Source organism: Rattus norvegicus, chromosome 2, assembly GCF_036323735.1.
Source record: "Rattus norvegicus strain BN/NHsdMcwi chromosome 2, GRCr8, whole genome shotgun sequence".
NCBI classification, from domain to species: Eukaryota; Metazoa; Chordata; class Mammalia; order Rodentia; family Muridae; genus Rattus; species Rattus norvegicus.
The window spans coordinates 238126106-238144903 of record NC_086020.1 but is presented as its reverse complement, the minus strand read 5'-3'; the positions used below and the strand labels follow the sequence as shown (position 1 = coordinate 238144903).

The window sequence follows — 18798 nt, the reverse complement described above, 5'->3', positions numbered from 1 at the left end:
GTGAGGAGATGCCATGGGAGCTCCAGCCAACAGAGGATCAAAGGATTAGCGCAGAATCAAGGGGCAGCGTGTCACGTTTGGCATTTGGAGAGGAGTCCTATGCCAAGGTGTCTGCGGATGAAACCACAGCGGGAGGCATAGGTCATGAAGGTCTTTGTGGGCCATGCTTTGGGATTTGAACCTGATGTTTGAAAGGGAACTGCTGGAGGACTTAGAACAAGGTGGTGATACAATCCCATGTGCATGCCAATAATGCAAAAGACAGATGGGAGAGACCCAGCCCGGGGCCACAGAGTTAAAGAACGTCCATCGTATCACAATGGAAGACCCGAGTTAAGAGGTGTCAGTGAAAATGGGGGAAAAGAACAGTCTGGAAAGATGGAGGGTGGATGGGCAGCTGGGGTGGGAGGCTCTTGAGGGCATATGTTCCAAAACGGCATAGGATGAATTGGTTTGGTGCAAAAGACTGTAAATTTGGTTTCAAACATGCGGAGCTGGAAGCTTCTGGGCATCCTTTTGTCTGGGTGTCCAACTGAACCTAGAGGTCTATGAGTATGTAGGTGAGCACCCAGGAAAAGTGAATGATGGAACCACCATCACCGAGTGACTGTGACACAGTGATAGTCTTCAGACGCTCTGCTTGGGAGGGGCGTCCAATTGTGATTGGTAGCCCCCCTTTTGTCACAACTGCATGGGTCTATTACTTAGCAGTACATGTTAAAAAGACAAGCAGAGCTGCTTATCAGAGAAGACGCTGAGCTGTGAGAGAGTTAGCATAGTTCCTGCCACATGTGAGGACCTGGCCTTGGGAGTAAGACGGCAGAACACTTGAACAGAACTGTAAGTCTGTAGAGAACTAAGCAAGGAGGGGGATGTTCTCGGGCAGACCATTGCACTGTAATGATGTGTGCATTCTGTTTGGCTTACCGGGGCTCTTGGGGTGAATTACACATCTTCATGCTTTTATAATATCTTTGGATAGACCAGTAGTTTTTAATTAGGGAGAATTTGCTCTTGGGAAACTTTTGACAAGGTCTAGAGACAGCTTTGAGGGTCACAACATTGGGATATTATCGGCATCTAAAAGTGAAGGATCAGATGTTCTACGGGACACAGGCCAGCTCAGTAAAGATTAGTTTGACCACAGTGGGGCTAGAGCACACAAGAAAGCCTGGACTGGGTGATCTCTACATAGGTCCAACCACTTGTCCTCACTAGGAGATATTCAAAGGAGCTGAGAGGCAGAAAACAATAGATACAGATAGAAAAGACCTGCTTCAAACACTTAAGGAGCAAATCCTTAATCCAGAGCATTCTGGGAAATAGCTGAGGGGTGTTGCTGAAGACCAAGCCTCACAAAAGCCCCCACCTCTGTCTAAGCCCACACCCGGATCTCATGCCCACTGAGTAGTCACAAAGAAACCAGGATAAGCATATGGTGAGAGCAAATCCAGCAGCTCCCCAGTGAAGACCTAGCCCCTGACCTTCTCTTCCCCGTGACCAGTGGGGTGATGGCAGACAACAGAGAGAAACACTCTCAGGACACATGGGCTCCCCTTCCAGGGAGCTCCAGCCCCTAGGCCAGCCAATGTTAAGGAACATACGACCCACGCCAAGCTCGTTCCCCCTGGAGAAAGGCAAAGGTAAGAGGTAGGGAAGAGGCAGAGGCCTTGAGCATTCCCGTTCCGTACAGGCCTCCCATGAAGCGCCACTGTCTCAGACGTGTTGAACGGAAGTGTCGTCAGAAAAGTAAATGCTGGCAGGTCATAACTCTTTGCTCTGTTAGGTTTGCCTTTTATAAGTTACCCAGAAGGACCAGCAGAGGAGGTACAGGGATGGGGCTGGATTACCTGTACCTGGACTCCACAATGAGAACCTGGAGCAAGAGCCACCACCTGATTAACAGCAGCAGGAGCTCCCTGGGAAGGACCCTGGAGCAGCTGTATGAAGCACACAATGCCAAGGTGGGTGACAGTCAGCCATTCATGGGAACCATAGAAAGTATGGAAACAGAGTCCAAACCTTCCTCAAAAAAGCATGTTTGGAATATATATAGTTTTACACACATCATATATGTATATGATATATATATATATATATATATATATATATATATATATATATATATATATATATTACACCTACCTAACCCCAGAAACTTGTGATAAACTCACTCAGTACTGGTCTAGGACAAGCGAATCGACCTGACCAAGGCTTTGAGAAGCACATCATCATAACCCACACCAATGTCCAATTGTTGGCTCACTCTATTAAAACAAAGACCAATCCCTGTGCCGTGCCAACAAACACATGAACCAATCAAAAGCAACCCAGCAAAGCATCCAAAAGGGTGTGCAGAGACCCGAACTGGGCTAGCTAGTTCACTTGGTCAAGATGGCGTCCATCTCTTATCCCTGACTAGCCAGTGACACAGAGGGGACCAGCACAAAGGGAGACAGGAAGTTTCAGGAAATATTAGTCCTTGATGCGCTAACTACCTGTGGTTAAGACAAAACAGAACAAAACAATATCTCACAATTTGGCCCCCCAAGCGCTACAGCATCACTGGGTAAGGTGTGAACTGATCGCTGAAGTCTTCAAGCTATCCGACCTCTCCCACAGTGACACGTCTAATGGGAATGGGGTTAAGGGCCCTCTCATGATGCTGGGCAATGCGGGTCTGTGAGCATTATGCCATGAATGATGGAGGGTTGATGAGTGCCGATGAGTTCCTCTGGGTTTTCCTTTTCATCAACTATTTTCAGAAGTGTGGGCAGACAGCAAAGGGTCCCAAACCTGGCTCACCCAAGGGAGACGAAGCCTGTGACCTAGATGTTAGGTAACAAACTGAATGAAGGCCCGGATAGGAAGGCCTGCTGCCTCAGGGTGGCCAGCCCTGCAGTATTCCAGGGTCTGCCTTTTTACAGTGACTGCTTCCCAAACGGGTGACAAGAAAGACCAAGCCATATGTGTGGTGCACAGCTCCATCCCACGAATGCTTTCCCCGACAGTATAGACATGTCTGAAATGACTGTTCTTATGCCGTGCCGTTTGCTGGGTGTCTCTATGAGATACTAGGTTCACTGCTGCGGCTTTTGCCTGTTAAATATTGTGATGCTCAGCACAAGACTGCGTGAGCTTCCAATGATACTGCACAAGTCTGCCTGAGCATTCACTCGGGAGCCGTCCCTGTGTGCGGAGACACTCGTTTGATCCGCCTGCAAGCTTGAAGCAAAATCCCACGGTTGAAATGACTCTCTGGGCTGATTGAGTACATGAGATGTGCCGAGCTCTGTTTCGGGTGTTTTTCAAAGTGATTTGATCTCCACAACAACCCTATTTCGAATAACCAGGCTACTGTGTAAAACGAAAACTGGCTGAACCAATTCTCTTTCCAAGGTCAGTGATGACAGCCTGGAGCAGAACCCATTACCGAGAAAGCAAACCCCTGCATTGTTCTCATCTCTGTCCCAGGACTCCCGGAACAGAGAAAAATAAGAAGATAACACTGTCAGGCCGCTGTCATCAGCCTTAGTTAGAGTAGATAAGCATTTGATTCTCAGATTGGCAGACCCCAGTGATGGCCTGGGCATGCAAAAGCAGCCCAGGACTTAGGAGAGAAAACAAAAACAAGTGCAAAGTGTGATTCGCACCTATAATCCCAACACTGAGAGGGTGACTGAAGCAGGAGGATCACCATGATGAGTTCAAGGCCTGCCTAGGATCTATGTGACTTCCAGGCCCGTCCAGGTTATAGACTAAAACCTTGCCCACCCTCACCCTAAAACCTAAGGAAGCGAGGAATCAAAGAGTGTGAGAGAGAGAAAGGGAACTCTGGAGGCACCATGAGGACAGTGTAAAAGCATCGGCTGTCGTGGTGAAATCCAGGCCCACACGGCGCTCTGGGCACTTGGTTCTAGGACGGAGAAGGTCAGGAAAGGGACTGTCTTCCACATCTGACTGTCTGAAAAGAAGAAAGCAACAGAGCAAATGGCAGGTGGGTGTGGCTGCGTGAGAGCACACTCCAGTGGTGTGATTGGAAGAGAGAGCCACCTGCCCCCAGAGAGGTCTCTAACCTCTGACCTGGTATTGATCACCTAGTGATAGTGGGACGTAAGATAAGACCAACTCCTTTTGCATCATAAATGTCAAGGTGACTGAGTCCAACAGCCCGGTTACACTTGAATTGTTTTTATTCTTTTACCATTACAAATAAGGACCCTCTATGCTCCTCAATCCTCAGATTACTGTGCAACGACTTACTCTTGCCTAATAATACCTCCTGCTAGACTAAGGTCAAAGAATAGCCCCCCTGTCCAACATCCAATTACCCAGATATGCTTGACCTACGGGTTCAAGGATTACCTCTGGGTCCTGGGAGGTGACTCAGTGTGTCAAGTGCTTGCTGTGCCAGCATAAGGACCCCCCCAAAGCCAAATGTGGGGTGCCATGCCTGCAACAACAGCGCTGTGGGGTTGAGGCAAACATTGTCTAGGATAATGGCAGCTGGATTGACTGAGCCAGCGAGCTCCAGGTTCAGTGGGAGAACCCATCTCATAATAAGATGAACAAGTAGAGGATGACCACACCCCAACATTGGCTTCTGGCCCTCCCGTGTTCATAGTCAGTCAAATGCACCTAGACACACACGTCCTATGAGAAAAGACCTGCCCATGTAGCCTAGGCTAGTCTGCTAGTCTTGAACTCATGATCTGCCTCCCTTAACCTGCTTACTACTGCAATTACAGCCACATGCCACCAGTCTATCCCGCCAACTCTATTCATCAGTGACATCCTTTCCACAACTGTCTGCTATTATTACAACCACAGTCAACACCAGCTCAGGGCAACTGCCAGAATTCTCAGGAGAAGGATGCATTGCCTATAGCTGGAGATTTTATATATATATATAAAATCTCCAGCTAATAAAACTGCTTATTCTCCTGGGAATGCCAAACAGGTCAAAACCCTACTATGCATTTTTAAGTGTTTTTAGATTACCTCAAATAATTAACTTCAAGGATAGGTTTTTGTTGTTGTTTTTATTGTTGTTGTTGTTGTTGTTGTTGTTGTTTTACAGAAATGAGTTTGCCCTTGCTGCTTTTATTATGTCTCTGAGGTTTCCTTTTTCAATATCGACATCATCGGTTTCAATAAAAGTCACTGCATCATGGATGGAATGGACCTCCCACCCAAAACAAACATAAGAGTTTCCCCCAAAATGACAAAGAGACACTATCAAAATAATAACAGCCTTTCTCTGACTTAGAGAGTAAACAACGTGTTTGGAGAATCTTTCCAGCGGAAAGCCAGTATCACACATTAAATTTCACCACTGTTTCTAAGCAGGGAAATATCACTGTCAGAAGGTGAGGTGGTGCTGAAAAAACAGCTCTCACAGGAGAGAGGAAGGGGGCAGACAATAAGGAATCCTGACTAAATCAAAGCAGGGAGGCACGGCACAGACAGAGGAACTCAGATCCAGACAGCCCACTTCCGCACTGCGCCTACACATGAGTGGAAAAACCCAGGTGTAATCTTTGGCTGGCTATTCCAACTCCATTTCCTGAACAAATATTTTGAGCTCTCTTTATCATATGCTGGTTGCTGGATCAGAAGCCTGCTTCCAAAATGACCAAGAAACAATGGAAGGTTCATCCTCACATACACACACGGCATAAGGCTCCTGTCACATGGGCTAAACTATGCTCAGGAGTTGAGGAGACAGCTTGGTCAGCATTTGCCATTGAGATGGGAGATCTGAGTCTGCGCCCCTGCGGCCCATGCCTGTAATCCCAGAGCTAAGGAGAAGGAATCAGGGGGATCCCTGAGACTGGCTGGCAAGTAAATCTACTCCATTTGGTTAGTTCTCTGCAGACAAAATACCCCAGGTTGGTCTCTAGATTACACCCACTCACACAAGCGTACATGCACACACATACCACAGATACGCACACGCACACACACACACACACACACACACACACACACACACACAATCTTCATGGTTGAAAATGGACTTCTCCTCCCCCTCCGTCTTGCGTGCCCCGGAATTCGTGTGCCTGTGTGTTCATGAAAGTTCTGCACTGCAGACTGGGGAGCTGAGAGAACGGGTGAAAGTCGTGGGGAGTGGAAGTTCCTCACTGTTCTAACCCTCCTGTGCTCTTGCAGAATGACACAGCCTATCTGATATACAATGACGCTGTCCCTGCATCTGTGAATTACAGCGGAAATTACGGGCATGCCAAAGGTACGTTGACGGCGTTTGCTGTCTCTTTCCTATTGGGAGTCAACATTTTCTTAAACTTATCGTCTTTCATATCCTCAGATTCCACATTAAAAAGGCAGCTATTGTTTTCATGGTTTATTTGCATTTACTGAGATGTGAGTTTTATATGACAAACTACAAAATAATTATGACTTGGCATACCAACACCCTTTTCAGAAACATTATTTCTTAGCGTTTAAAAAAATATGCTTTCAAGCAAGCATCCAAGTCCTGGTTGTTCAAATATCAGCTATACATATATGCACATACATACACACCAATGTGTGTGTGTGTGTGTATTCTGATACATATATACTTAAAGTTTTTCTTTATAGTCATTTAATATATACTTTGTTACAAATTATTACTTCACACAGTAATTCTTAGCATAGAAATATTTATTATTTTCCATTTGCAAACTATGCATAAGTGTATGTGTTATAGAAAATGTAAAAATGTAGCTAAACCAAAAACATCTGTAATGGCAATGCTCGGTAGATTATAATCCTATCATCATTATTTTTTTCCAACTTTTCCAACTTAACATGTCACAAATAACTTCTATGACAATAAGTATTCTCCAGAAAGTTTCAAACCCAAACACCTTCAAAGGAAGCCACATAAGGTCAGCACGTGACATGCGCTGAATGGGCAGGCGACTAGAGAGCACATAGAATGTCCAACAAGGGCACTGGTCACCGTGAACTGTGTGCAATTTTTCAGTAGATAATGGCAATCGGTATTTTTAGAAAATATTTTTGAATTTAACATTTGTCAGTGAATAAATTCATGTCTAGCAATACACTGAACTCCTAATATATCATCAAGGTGCGTTTGACCCTAGGGCAGTCAATTGCAATATCTGATTAAAAACATAGTGTATAACTAGGCATGATTCAAACACCAATAATTCCAGTATGGCAGAGGCTGAGGCAGGGGCACTGCCATGAGTATGAGGCCAGCCTAGGCTACAGTATGAGGCTTTGTCTACTCCTTACACCTCACAAAAACAAATCATGGGCAATGCCTGTCGAACATTGTGAGCGCTGGAAGCTTCTGACCTCGCTGCTGCCCGTATGGTACCTCGGGGCATTTACCGAAGCCTTCCTCCCCCAACCCGTTAGTTGCAGCAAGGATTTGGTCCACAGGTACCTAACACCCAGGAGGTGGTAACACCAAGGTCATGAGACCTCTTAGGAGACAGACCCTCCCACAATTTCCACCACGATTACTGTTCGTGGTGACTCTGAAAGGCAACAGTCAACTGACATTTGAATGGTTTTGCTGGCACGTTCACATGTGCACAAGAAAGTCTTGTTAACCCGCCATACATTGATAAGCACAGGAACGTGCTGGACCCAAGGTCTTGCTGCCACATTACAAGCTGGTGACAGTCTACTTGCTCCTCCTGGCTTTCATTTTAGTAGGCTCCAGAGATTTATTTTTAAAAGCATGTTCAACAAGGATGCTTTTGTGTGCCTACCTGTTTTCCTCCCTTTGTCTCTTTTAAATCAGATCTGTAGAAACTGGGTTACCCTTCTCCAGTGAGTGAGCAGCTGTCTCTTAAAACAAAGTGCCCTCAGCATCCTCTCTTGATGTCGCCTCTTCTAACTGGCTTTCGTTACCCTTTGACAGTAACTTAGCACTGTGGACTCTAGCTGAAGCTCGCCGGGTGACCGCATGTCTAACAAGAACAAATTCCAATCTGGCGAATCTGCTGAACTAGTTTCAACATAGAATTACCCTTAGCTCTTCACAAAGTGTCTGCCCTGGCTCCCCGTTTTAGCAGGGGGACACCATGATGTCTGACTGGGTTGCCATTGAAATCCTTGAAAAGTAAACATAATAATTCTCAAGGGCCTAAGGAAACATCAGGCTAGCGTATGCGTAAGTAGGCTTCAGAATTACAGCTTTGAACTGTATTTTGAGAAGGAGATCTGTTTGTTGTTTTTGTTTTTTATTTATCCAAATCAAATGTCTTTCTCTGGCAGGTCTGCTGGTATGGAACAGAGTGCAGGGGTTCTGGCTGATTCATTCTATTCCCAAGTTTCCCCCAGTTCCGGAAAAAGGCTATGAATACCCAAACTCGGGGAGGCAATATGCACAAAGTGGCCTCTGCATCACTCTCAAATACAGCCAGTATGAGACAATAGGTAGGACGGGATGGCGTGAGCAGAGACCCTGCGTGGAGAGGGAAGCCCCCTATGTGAGATAGGGAGGAGCTTGCGCGTGGACGAAGGGGGAAGCCCCCTGTGTGAGACAGGGAGGAGCTTGCGCATGTGCAGAGGAGGAAGCCCCCCACACCCGGGTGAGACAGGGAGGAGCTTGCGCATGCATGGAGAGGGAAGCAGGGGTCATGTAAGTGAGTGTGCCCCTTCATCTGTAAGTCTATTTATAGACGTCTTACACAGTCAGTGTGTGCTATGGTGAAACCTTGGGCAGGAGCCCTTACCTAGCTAGCCCCAGTTCCCAGTCTGTAAAGGACATTGTTGAACTTGACCAGGATAATACTTTCAAATTAATTCACGGTCAGGTGAGGAACAAAAAAATGGAGAAGAGAGATACTGCTTGAGGGGTTGGGGATTTAGCTCAGTGGTAGAGCGCTTGCCTAGCAAGCGCAAGGCCCTCGGTTCAGTCCCCAACTCCGAAAAAAAAAAAAAAAAAAAAAAAGAGAGAGATTGCTTGAGTCCTGGACAGTAACAAACTTGGGTGTTGGCTTTCCCTCTGATCCGTTGGGAAACATAAGACTACTCACCACCAGAGATCTCTGTACTTCTTACGAGGAACTAGAAACAGTGTTGGGGAGGGGGAATAAGAGACAAACCATTATTTACAAATGGAAGTTCAATGTTCATTGTTTTTTTAAATTTCTTCAGGGGTTGGGGATTCAGCTCAGTGGTAGAGCGCTTGCCTAGCAAGCGCAAGGCCCTGGGTTCGGTCCCCAGCTCCGAAAAAAAGAACCAAAAAAAAAATTTCTTCAGACAAAATGTTGCCTCCCCACCACCAACATCACACCTCAGCACTATATAAACTTCTGAAATCTCACACTCAAATAGACCGAAATACTTATATTTGGCAAAGTATGGAGTGTAACACAAGGTGTAGGGTTTTGACCTCCAGGTATAGGAAGCTTAGAAAATGTTTCTCACCCAATTTTAATTTTAAGTCCTTGTATTAGTTGGTTCTCTAGAGGAATAGAACTGATTAAAAAATTGATTTATTATATATATGATTTATAAAATATACATAAATTATATGTAAACATATATATGATTCATAAGTACATTATATAATTTATAAACATACATGATTTATTAAAACACATACATGTATGTGTATGTATATGACTGTCTACCAACTAAAAGTTCAAGAATCCAATAGTTATTCAGACCTTGAGCCTCAGCTCGACTACTGTATGTGGCTGAATCTGAAGAATTAAGCTCTAATTTCAGTGAATGACTGAACTTGATGACATTAGGAGTGCAGAAGGCAGGCAGCCAAAGAGGACAAGCTTCTTTCTCTCATGTCCTTCATGTATGCTGCCTCCAGAAGGTGCGGCCCAGATTGAAGGTAGATCTTCCCACCTCAAAAGATTTAAATTAAAGGTAGGCGTTCCCACCCCAAATGACTCAAGAAAAATCCGTCCCAGTTTTCAACTCCGGATGTAGTCAAGTTGACAACCAAGAAGAGCTGTCTCATCCCTCATTTAACTCCTTGGGTTTCTACTCTAATGAGAGTGGCCGAGCAGTACAGAAATGAGATTTACAATGAGTTTATTACTCTTCAAGCTGAATAATTGGCAAAGGAGTTCTCTCCTCCTGCGTATGTACATAGAGGAAAGAAAACAAGAGCCTCCGAGGCAAGACTGCTACCTAAGAATCAATTTTAACTCCAGCTTCTACAAGCTTTATAGTCAAAGGCATGTGGCCCCGAGTCTCAGCTAATTCATGTCAGAAATGAGGCTGTCAGCAGTAACAGAATTTACCTAATAATGTTATTGCGAGGATTCCACGAGGAAAACATAAAACTCAGCCTGGGGAGAAGGCTTGAACAAACTGTTTGCCAGGACCTAAGTTCAAATCCCCAGACTCCACATAAAGTCAAACATAGTACCATTGAATCCGGCATCGCTACGCTCCCACCTGAAGAAGAGAGGTGGAAACAGTAGCTCATGGGCCAACCAGCCTCAGGTATGCAGTGGCGAACAGCAGAGGGACCATGTGTTAAATAAAGCAGAAGACAAGGGCTGATACCTGATGTTGTCCTCTGACCTCCACACATGGCAGGCACATGGACCAACATCATACATACACACATATACATACATACATACATACATACACACATATACATACATAATACACATACATACACATATATACATACATACATACACATACATGTATAATACACATACATACATATACATACATGTATACATATACATACATACATACATACATACACACACACAAGCATTATACATTCCCTCCCCCGAAAAGAATAAAAACTACGTATATCATAAAAATATGTATGGAGAGCTCAGAAGGCTTCAATTACATTAACCACAAGGCATTCAAAGGCTGTTGCTTTTTTTAAAAAAGACATTTTAATCTTCATAAAAATTCATAATTCAGGAAGCATTTCCATTTATGCTTAAGTTCTCAACTCTTCCTTTTTGTCTCTTGGTTTAGATTCTCAGCTCTTGGTCTTCCAGCCAAACATCTACAGCTGTTTCATCCCAAACATCTTTCGCTGGGAACTCATCCACATGCCTCAGATGTGTGCCAAGTCCAGTGCCTCAAAGATCCCTAGCCGGCGCCTCACTGTACTTCAGTCAGCCCAGGGTCTAAACTTCCTCCATTTTGCGAAATCAACTTTTTATACTGATGGTATGAACGGCTATCACCAAAGATAGTGTCGGAAGGGATCGCTGTGGATCGCTTAGAGAAGACACTCTGATTGTACGGCATAGAGATGTGGGAAAAAGGGGAAGCTAGAGGTGGGAGAAGGAAGAGACAGCTCAGGTACCAACTGGTGCGTTTCCCTGCTCGTGTGAATGGTAGCAGTCGCCAATTCAACTGCAGCACATTTCGGACACGTTTATCAAAATGGAAGCTCAGTTTCAGATTCTGCTGGCCATGAAGCCACAGCTATTTCTGACAATGCACTAACATTCCCTAGACAGTTTTCATGAGCCTTCCTCATTCTCAAACCCCTTGTCCAACTCTCCCTCTCCCTCTGCCTCTCCCTCTCCCTCTCCCTCTCCCTGTCCCTCTCCCTCTCCCTCTCCCTCTCCCTCTCCCTCTGCCTCTCCCTCTGCCTCTCCCTCTGCCTCTCCCTCTGCCTCTCCCTCTGCCTCTCCCTCCTTTCTTCCCCTCCCTCCCCCCATCTCTCTGTGAGAACAAGGATCACAAGGGACCTATCACTTCAGTGTCACACCCCTCACACTTCTCCTTATGCTTTTGTACCTGGATTTGTACATTCCAGCATTCCAACAGCTTCCTTACACCAACTCTACCCCATTCTGTCGTCAAAATACCTTGATAATTTTTCCACTGGATGTGCGTTCCCTCTCAAGCCTCCTTCGCTTACAGGCTCTTTCCTTGTAGCTCACAAGCTTATTTAGAAGCTGCCCCTTGACTCCAAACTGCCAACTCTCTGGTTTTCCTTTCTCCACTCAAACTTCTTTTAACAATCTCAGAGGTTTCGGCAGCTTGCCCTCTTCGCTCTGAGTCTTGCTCCTGCCCATAAACAATCTCCAGGCAGGAGCGCTTGTCTTACATAATCTTGTGGTGGGACATGCTTTGTGCTTTCTTTTTCCTGTATACAGTACAGGGAGTTTACTGAACACCTACAGCCGACGTCAGAGCCTGGAGATCCAGGAGCTAACGGGATAGAAAAGGGCACTGCCGGCCGCTGTGCTGATGAACACCTTCCCTTCCTGGGACGTTCTCCTTCCCTGATTTGGGGAACAGAGCCTCTTGGTCTCCTCTCTGGTTTATCGAAGTCCCTTGTACCAGACCTTCCTCCCTGGGAGATGGGAGTGCTATGCTTTTTGCTGACCTCTGAGTTTCGTGATTTCCAAGGCTAGATCCGCACCCCAGACTTGGACACTAACAGGTGTACGCAGTAGGGAATGGACTGTTCACACGGAGACGGTAGTTACACCAGATGCAATGTGCCAAATTGGTCTCCCCATCTCCCCCAGGTACCCACTCCTTCCTTCACATTCTATACAGTCCCAAGACATCCCACACTCCATTCCCCATCCTTCCACACCACCAAATCCATCCAGGTTCAGGTCACATTCACCACATGCTCGCCAACTCTCTATAGTCACCACAGTCCACACCAGTGTCCTTACCACAGCTGTGAACATCTCATCTTTCCTTCCTCCTCTGAAATCCGCCCTTCCCAATCCATCCTAGACAGTATCTCTCAATTGACATTTATGACCGTAAATTCGTCTCTCTTCATTCCCGACTAACATTTTCCTAAAATGCCCCCACCACTGACTTCAAGAAAATCCAATCACAATACCCTTCACAAATACCCTTGAAAATGCTTCTAATTCTCTACCCTTATTATTTCCAGAAGTCTTTTCATAGCTAAAACATATACTGCTTTCTTTGTGTGGAAGAGAAGGCATCCAACATCTTTATGATGTGACAATAATAACTTTTGTTTGAACATTGCTTTAGGAAATGTTTTTCCATCCACTGTGTTAGAATGTGGTCACGTTGCTACTATCACCAAGTGCATAGGACCAGGGTGACGGGAGCTTTCTACCCCCTGGGGACTTTTCATTGATTAATCTGGTTGACCTCATTTATTATTCATCTCCTCCTGATCCTTAGACATCTTTGCAGCCTGGATAGCTCAAAAGCTGAAGGTGCATTTGCTGGTAGAATCCTGGCAGCGAAAGAACCACGAGCTTCCTTCAAACTGTTCCCTGCCTTACCATGTCTACAACATCAAGGCCATTCGGGGACCTCTGCAGTCCGACTTCCCTTCTCATCACGACCATTCCAAATGGTGTGTTTCCACAAAGGACTCTCAGGCTCGCTGGACCTGTATTGGAGACCTAAATCGGAGCCCACATCAAGCCTTGAGAAGTGGAGGATTTATCTGTTCGAAGAATCGGTACATTTACCAGTCATTTGATAGGTTAGTTTCCCATTATGCCTCCTGTAACTAAGCTTGGGGAAAGGTCCCACCCACTGCCCTTAAAGACACTGGCTCTGGGACATCTTGCCTTGGATCTATTCTCCATATGTTAAAGGTTTCTGAGTGTCCTAACATCTCATCCAATAAAAAACTATGAGTCCACATTTACCATTCTGCGTTCACATCAGGAGAAATCTGAGCCATTTGTGTTTATCAAATTAGAAATCCAAATCATGGTATGTAAATAGCATGGGGGAAATAGAATAAAATATTTTCTTCCACCAGTGGTCTATCTTGTGGATTAAATTTCACCTATCCCAAAGCAACCCTGACCGTTCCGCTTGAAGAAAATAAAAGTGTTCCTTCCCTTTCTCCCTCTCTTGCACACTATTTGGCCATATGTCATAGTACCTATAACGTTCCTAACCACACTGGTTTATAGTTTAGCCTTATCACCTTTGCAGGCATTCTTTACTGCTAGTCTATTCTTGAGCCACTCACTTGAGTTCTCTGTGAAATTTTTAAAAAAATTTTTAATCTATAACAGGGAGATCATATCCAAGCATGATATGAGTCAAGAAATCGCAAGACTTGGTTGCTTAATAGACTGTTGGGATGTGGGTTCCAAGTTCAAACGCTCAGAGTCATGCACAGTGGTTGGCATTGTAGCTAACAGAACACTAGAGGAAGCCATGCTTATAATCCCAGCTATTCAGGAAACTGAGGCAGAAAGGTTGATCACAAGTTCAAGGCCAGCTTAAGATACAAAGTGAGTTCAAGGCCAGCTTAAGATACAAAGTGAGTTCAAGGCCAGCTTAAGATACAAAGTGAGTTCAAGGCCAGCTTAAGATACAAAGTGAGTTCAAGGCCAGCTTAAGATACAAAGTGAGTTCAAGGCCAGCTTAAGATACAAAGTGAGTTCAAGGCTAGCTTGGGCAAGTTGGTGAGAACTCACCTGATAAAGGGTGCAAAATGGCTGAAGATGTATCTCAGTGGTAGACATTTGTACAGCAGGTGCAAGGCCCAGAGTTCCACCCCTCCCTCCACTGCAGTGAAGTGCAGAGGAAAAAATGCCAATGCCACTTGAATTGGACCTCTGCCCAATAAAAGATGACACAAAGAAGTTTTATGAATGATGTTTAGGGAAAAAAATAGGTAAAGAAAGAGTGTGAAAACACTGTAAGTACAAACACATGAATTCAACGGAAATAGATGTAAGTGAAGACCCAAACGTGTCAGAATCTTAGTTTCTCTTTCTGGAGTTATCACCAGGAAATGCATGATATGCAGAAGGACAGAGACTTGGTTGCTTAATGGACTGTGGGATGTGGGTTGCAAGTTCAAAAGCTGAGAGTTAAGCAGAAGTCATCAGACAGGGGTCCCGTGCTTAGTGACTGCGGAGCAGGCAGCCCACATTCACGACCCACTCTCTGACTTCATCTTCATAGCAATTCTTCTCAGCAACAAGTTACTATCCCCATTTTAACAATAAGTCAACAGAGGCTTCCAGAACTTCAAACACTCGCCTAGTATAACGGAGGTCTATTTGGCCTCTGAAGCTATGCTCCAAACTGAGATTCCAGAAGACAATAAAGGAAGTGGCTAAATATAGGATTGAAACTATCTTGAGACCTCAACAAGGACCAAAGCTGGTAGGGCCTAACAGGCTGCAAAAGGTTCCTTGTTTCTGTGTCAAAATCAAGTACAAGAGACAGGTATTTAGGATGCTGTCTGCCTGCTTGGGAACAATGCTTTGGTTTTGCAGAAAACACCCGAGTATAAATAATCTCTGTGAAATGGGTTGCTAATGGGAAGGTGACAATGAGTCCAGGTGGAGAGGGTCAAAACTGACCCAGTAATACAGCAAAGGATAACCAAATGTAAAGAAAGCTCAACTGGAAGGATTCTATTGAGCTAAAACTATACGCTAGGCTTAACTGTCTCCCAATATATCCCATGCTCACAAAAAGAGATAAATAAAAGTAGGAAGAAAGAATAAAGTCAGATTATACAGAAACAAGAGTGTAGAAGCAGGAGAAGAAAAGGAAGGTGCTTGCCCACTACAGACACGCTCCTGAAGGGCATGACTTCTTCTTCTTCTTCTTCTTCTTCTTCTTCTTCTTCTTCTTCTTCTTCTTCTTCTTCTTCTTCTTCTTCTTCTTCTTCTTCTTCTTTCTTCTTCTTCCTTCTTCTTCTTCTTCTTCTTCTTCTTCTTCTTCTTCCTTCTCCTCCTCCTCTTCCTCTTTCTCTTTGTCTTTGTCTTCTTCCTCTTCTAAAACTTTTTATTGATTCTTCATGAATTTCACATCATGCACCCCAATCCCACTCATCTCCTGTGTCTTCATACCCACCCTCCACCTTTGCAACCTACCCCTAAAAAGAAAAGAAAACAAACAAATACCATCTCACCATAGAAGCTGCTATATGTCACGGTGTGTCACACAGTACACCCTTTTGCCCAAACAATTTTACTTGTAAATGTCAATTGCAATGGGTCTATGGTCTGGATTGAAGCCTCTGGCTTCTGTTACACTATCAATACTAGATCCTCACCGGGACACTTCTCTAATATCCTGTTGTTGCCCTGTGTCATGGAGATCCTACAGCTTTGGATCTGCAGGGCCAGCCCCTTCACAAACTCCAGAAGTTCATAGTTCATATATGTTGGGGTGGGACACCTCAGAGCTCTGGATCTGGCCATGGGTGAAGTTGAGTTGGTCATCCTTATAGCTCTCCCATATGCAGGCCACCAGGGCCAGCTCTCCAGCTTTGCTCAGACAAGGGGCCAGGCCACCTTTTCTGCAATCCTGTCCTTGGGACCAGCTCTACTGTGCTGAGGCCACCAGAGTGAGCTTTATTATCCTGCCCATATGAGGGGCATGGCCCTGCTTCCCAAGTGCTAAAGCTCTCTTGCTCTCTCTCATTCTCCCATCTTCGGAGCCAATGACATGGTTTCTAATAAGAGAGAGATGGAAATATTTACCCTCCCTACAAAAGAAAAGAAAGGGAGAAAAGGAGCAACCCTATTGGTCTCAAGACTGGAAGGAGGAGTTCTGTCTATGTTTCTTTGTGTTGGTAATTTGTGTGGTGGAGTTTAAAGGCAATCACAATGCTTTACAAGGAGCAAGTCATACTTTCTCAAGCACATCCCTCTGGAAGATCTGGGAAGTGTCTTTAAGGAATAACATCATTAGAAGGAGTCTGAGATACCTCAGTGGTACCACAAATGTTTTCACTAACTTCTCTTTGGAAGAAAGGGGAGAATATAGGACATTATAATGAATTAAATTTAAGTCCTAAACTATGGTTTAAATATTGGAACAAGAGCAAGCACAACGGCTCACTGGGTAAAAGTCCCTGTCTAGTAAACTTAGCAACATGAACTCCGTTCCTGGAAGCCACAGTGGAAGCAGAGTCCCAGCTCCCAAAAGTTAGTAAATGTGTGTGTGTGTGTGTGTGTGTGTGTGTGTGTGTGTGTGTGTGTGTGTTGAGAGCTTAAGATGGTTGTTTTTACTAATGTAAAGAATGCTGGACTTTGTGTTAGGAGGACAGTGTAGACACACTACAAGAAGCCTGAGAGCATTGAGCAAATGCTCAGCTCCCCGCCTCGGGCATCAACTGAGTTCCTTGTGGAGCCCAGCGACTCTCCTTGGTCATATATGTTCTGTGACATTGCCCTATATTTTTTCACTAAAAGGGAAACCTAAGTAAGTCCATCCTAATTAAAGATACTATTACTATGATGAAACAGGGTGAGCAAAATGCAAGTTGGAGAGGAAAGGGGTTTTTTTTAGCTTACAGTTCTGCACCATAGTCTATCACAGACATAAGTCAGGACAGGAACTCAAAGCGGGAACCTGAAGGCAGGAGCTGATGCAGAGGCCATGGAGGGTGCTTCTTACGGGCTTTCTCATCATGGCTTGCTCAATCTGATTTTTTTATAGCACCAGGACCAGCAGCCTAGGGGTGGGCCCACCCATAGTGGACTAGACCCTCCCATAACAACCACTAATTAAGAAAATATTCTATGGGCTTGCCATAGCCCAATCTTAGGAAAGCCTTCTGTCAACTGAGGCATCCTCCTCTCCTGTGACTCCAGCTTGTGCAAGTTGACATAAAACTCACAATGGAACCCTTGCTCCTCTTCAGACCCCATCTGCCCACAGGTAGAAGCAGCAGTGACAGAGTGGGTTTGGTACCAAACCTTTCCAACAGAAATAGCAATTGGGACATGGAGTATACACTCATCGCGTCCCAAATATAAGTGCCTTACATACCAACATACAGCATGGATTAAGGCAGACACAAACCTGACCATTGCAGCATGGGGTGGAAAAATAAGTTTTCATAGGAAGCAGTGGAAAGAAGTTGGCGAGATGAGATGAAATGAAGAGTTTATGTTATATAGACATTTGTTAAAGTTGTTACTCAGCTAAAAGAATTCTTGATTGACTTTCGGCTTAATACACTGGCAATTCAATCAACAACCAACCAACTCCCAAGGAATAGATGTACTAGTTAGACAAAAATCCCAACTCTGAATCTGACTTGTGAAAACAAAGACCCTTTGGGTTAAATAAAGATAATAGCATCCTCAGCTACAGGGGCATCTCAATGGTTGTGGAGTTAGAAGACTGTGAGAGCAGAGGACCTGGTCTGGAGCAAGAGTAAGGTTAAAACATGTCCAAACCTCATCTGGAGACCTACAGGAGTAGGACTACTTCCTCCCAGCTCTGTTCTGCATGTCCTGTCTCTGCCACCCTAGAGGTAATCACATAGTCTGATGGCCAGGTTAGCACTCTACCTAACCCACACCCCCCAACTCCCTCCCATCCAACCCAGGAGCTAAATGGTGCCTGGATACCCCCAAGGGAAAAAATGAGGGGGGGGTGGGGATTGATAGTTAGAAAGGAGAGGTTGAGTAGACTTCAAATTCATGAGATCTGAGATAGAGCCATAAAAGAAAATACGGCTTGGTGGAAGAAGACGCTCAAAGGGAATCCGGTTCAAGATGTCAAGATGAGACAGTGACTGTGTGAATTCTCCCCTAGGAAAAGAAAGGAGCTGCAGAGACAGCTACACAGCATCTATTTTACAAGCTCGACTATGCCTTGAGTGACCTGAATAGCAGCTGTTTACAAAAAGTGCTATGGTTAAAAATATTTTATGGGGCTGGGGAGATGGCTCAGCAGGTAAAAACACCACTTGCATAGGCTCGACAACCCAAGGTTAGATCCCAGTTGCTCATGTAAAAGCCAGACAGAGTAGGGCATATCTGCAATCCCAGCCCTCCTGTGGTGAGAGGAGGGGGCGGGAGGCAGAGTCAGTAGAATCTACTGGAAGCTCCTGGGGTAGCTAGC

General features: G+C 45.0%; 1 protein-coding gene across 2 annotated transcripts in view; it reads left to right on the top strand.

The window, feature by feature from the left end:
• The window catches only part of Dnase2b (deoxyribonuclease 2 beta), a 36860-nt gene extending 23138 nt beyond the window's left edge, over positions 1 to 13722 (top strand). Inside the window, exons 3-7 of one of the 2 annotated variants that reach the window (XM_017591060.3) lie at positions 1787 to 1964; positions 6172 to 6250; positions 8260 to 8421; positions 10963 to 11160; positions 13129 to 13722. In XM_017591060.3, coding sequence (XP_017446549.1) covers positions 1787 to 1964; positions 6172 to 6250; positions 8260 to 8421; positions 10963 to 11160; positions 13129 to 13469 — 958 coding nt within the window. In that variant the 3' untranslated portion in view covers positions 13470 to 13722. The remainder of the gene's footprint in view (positions 1 to 1786; positions 1965 to 6171; positions 6251 to 8259; positions 8422 to 10962; positions 11161 to 13128) is intronic. The other variant, NM_021664.2, reaches the window with a different exon arrangement.
• The last annotated feature ends 5076 nt before the right edge of the window (positions 13723 to 18798 follow it).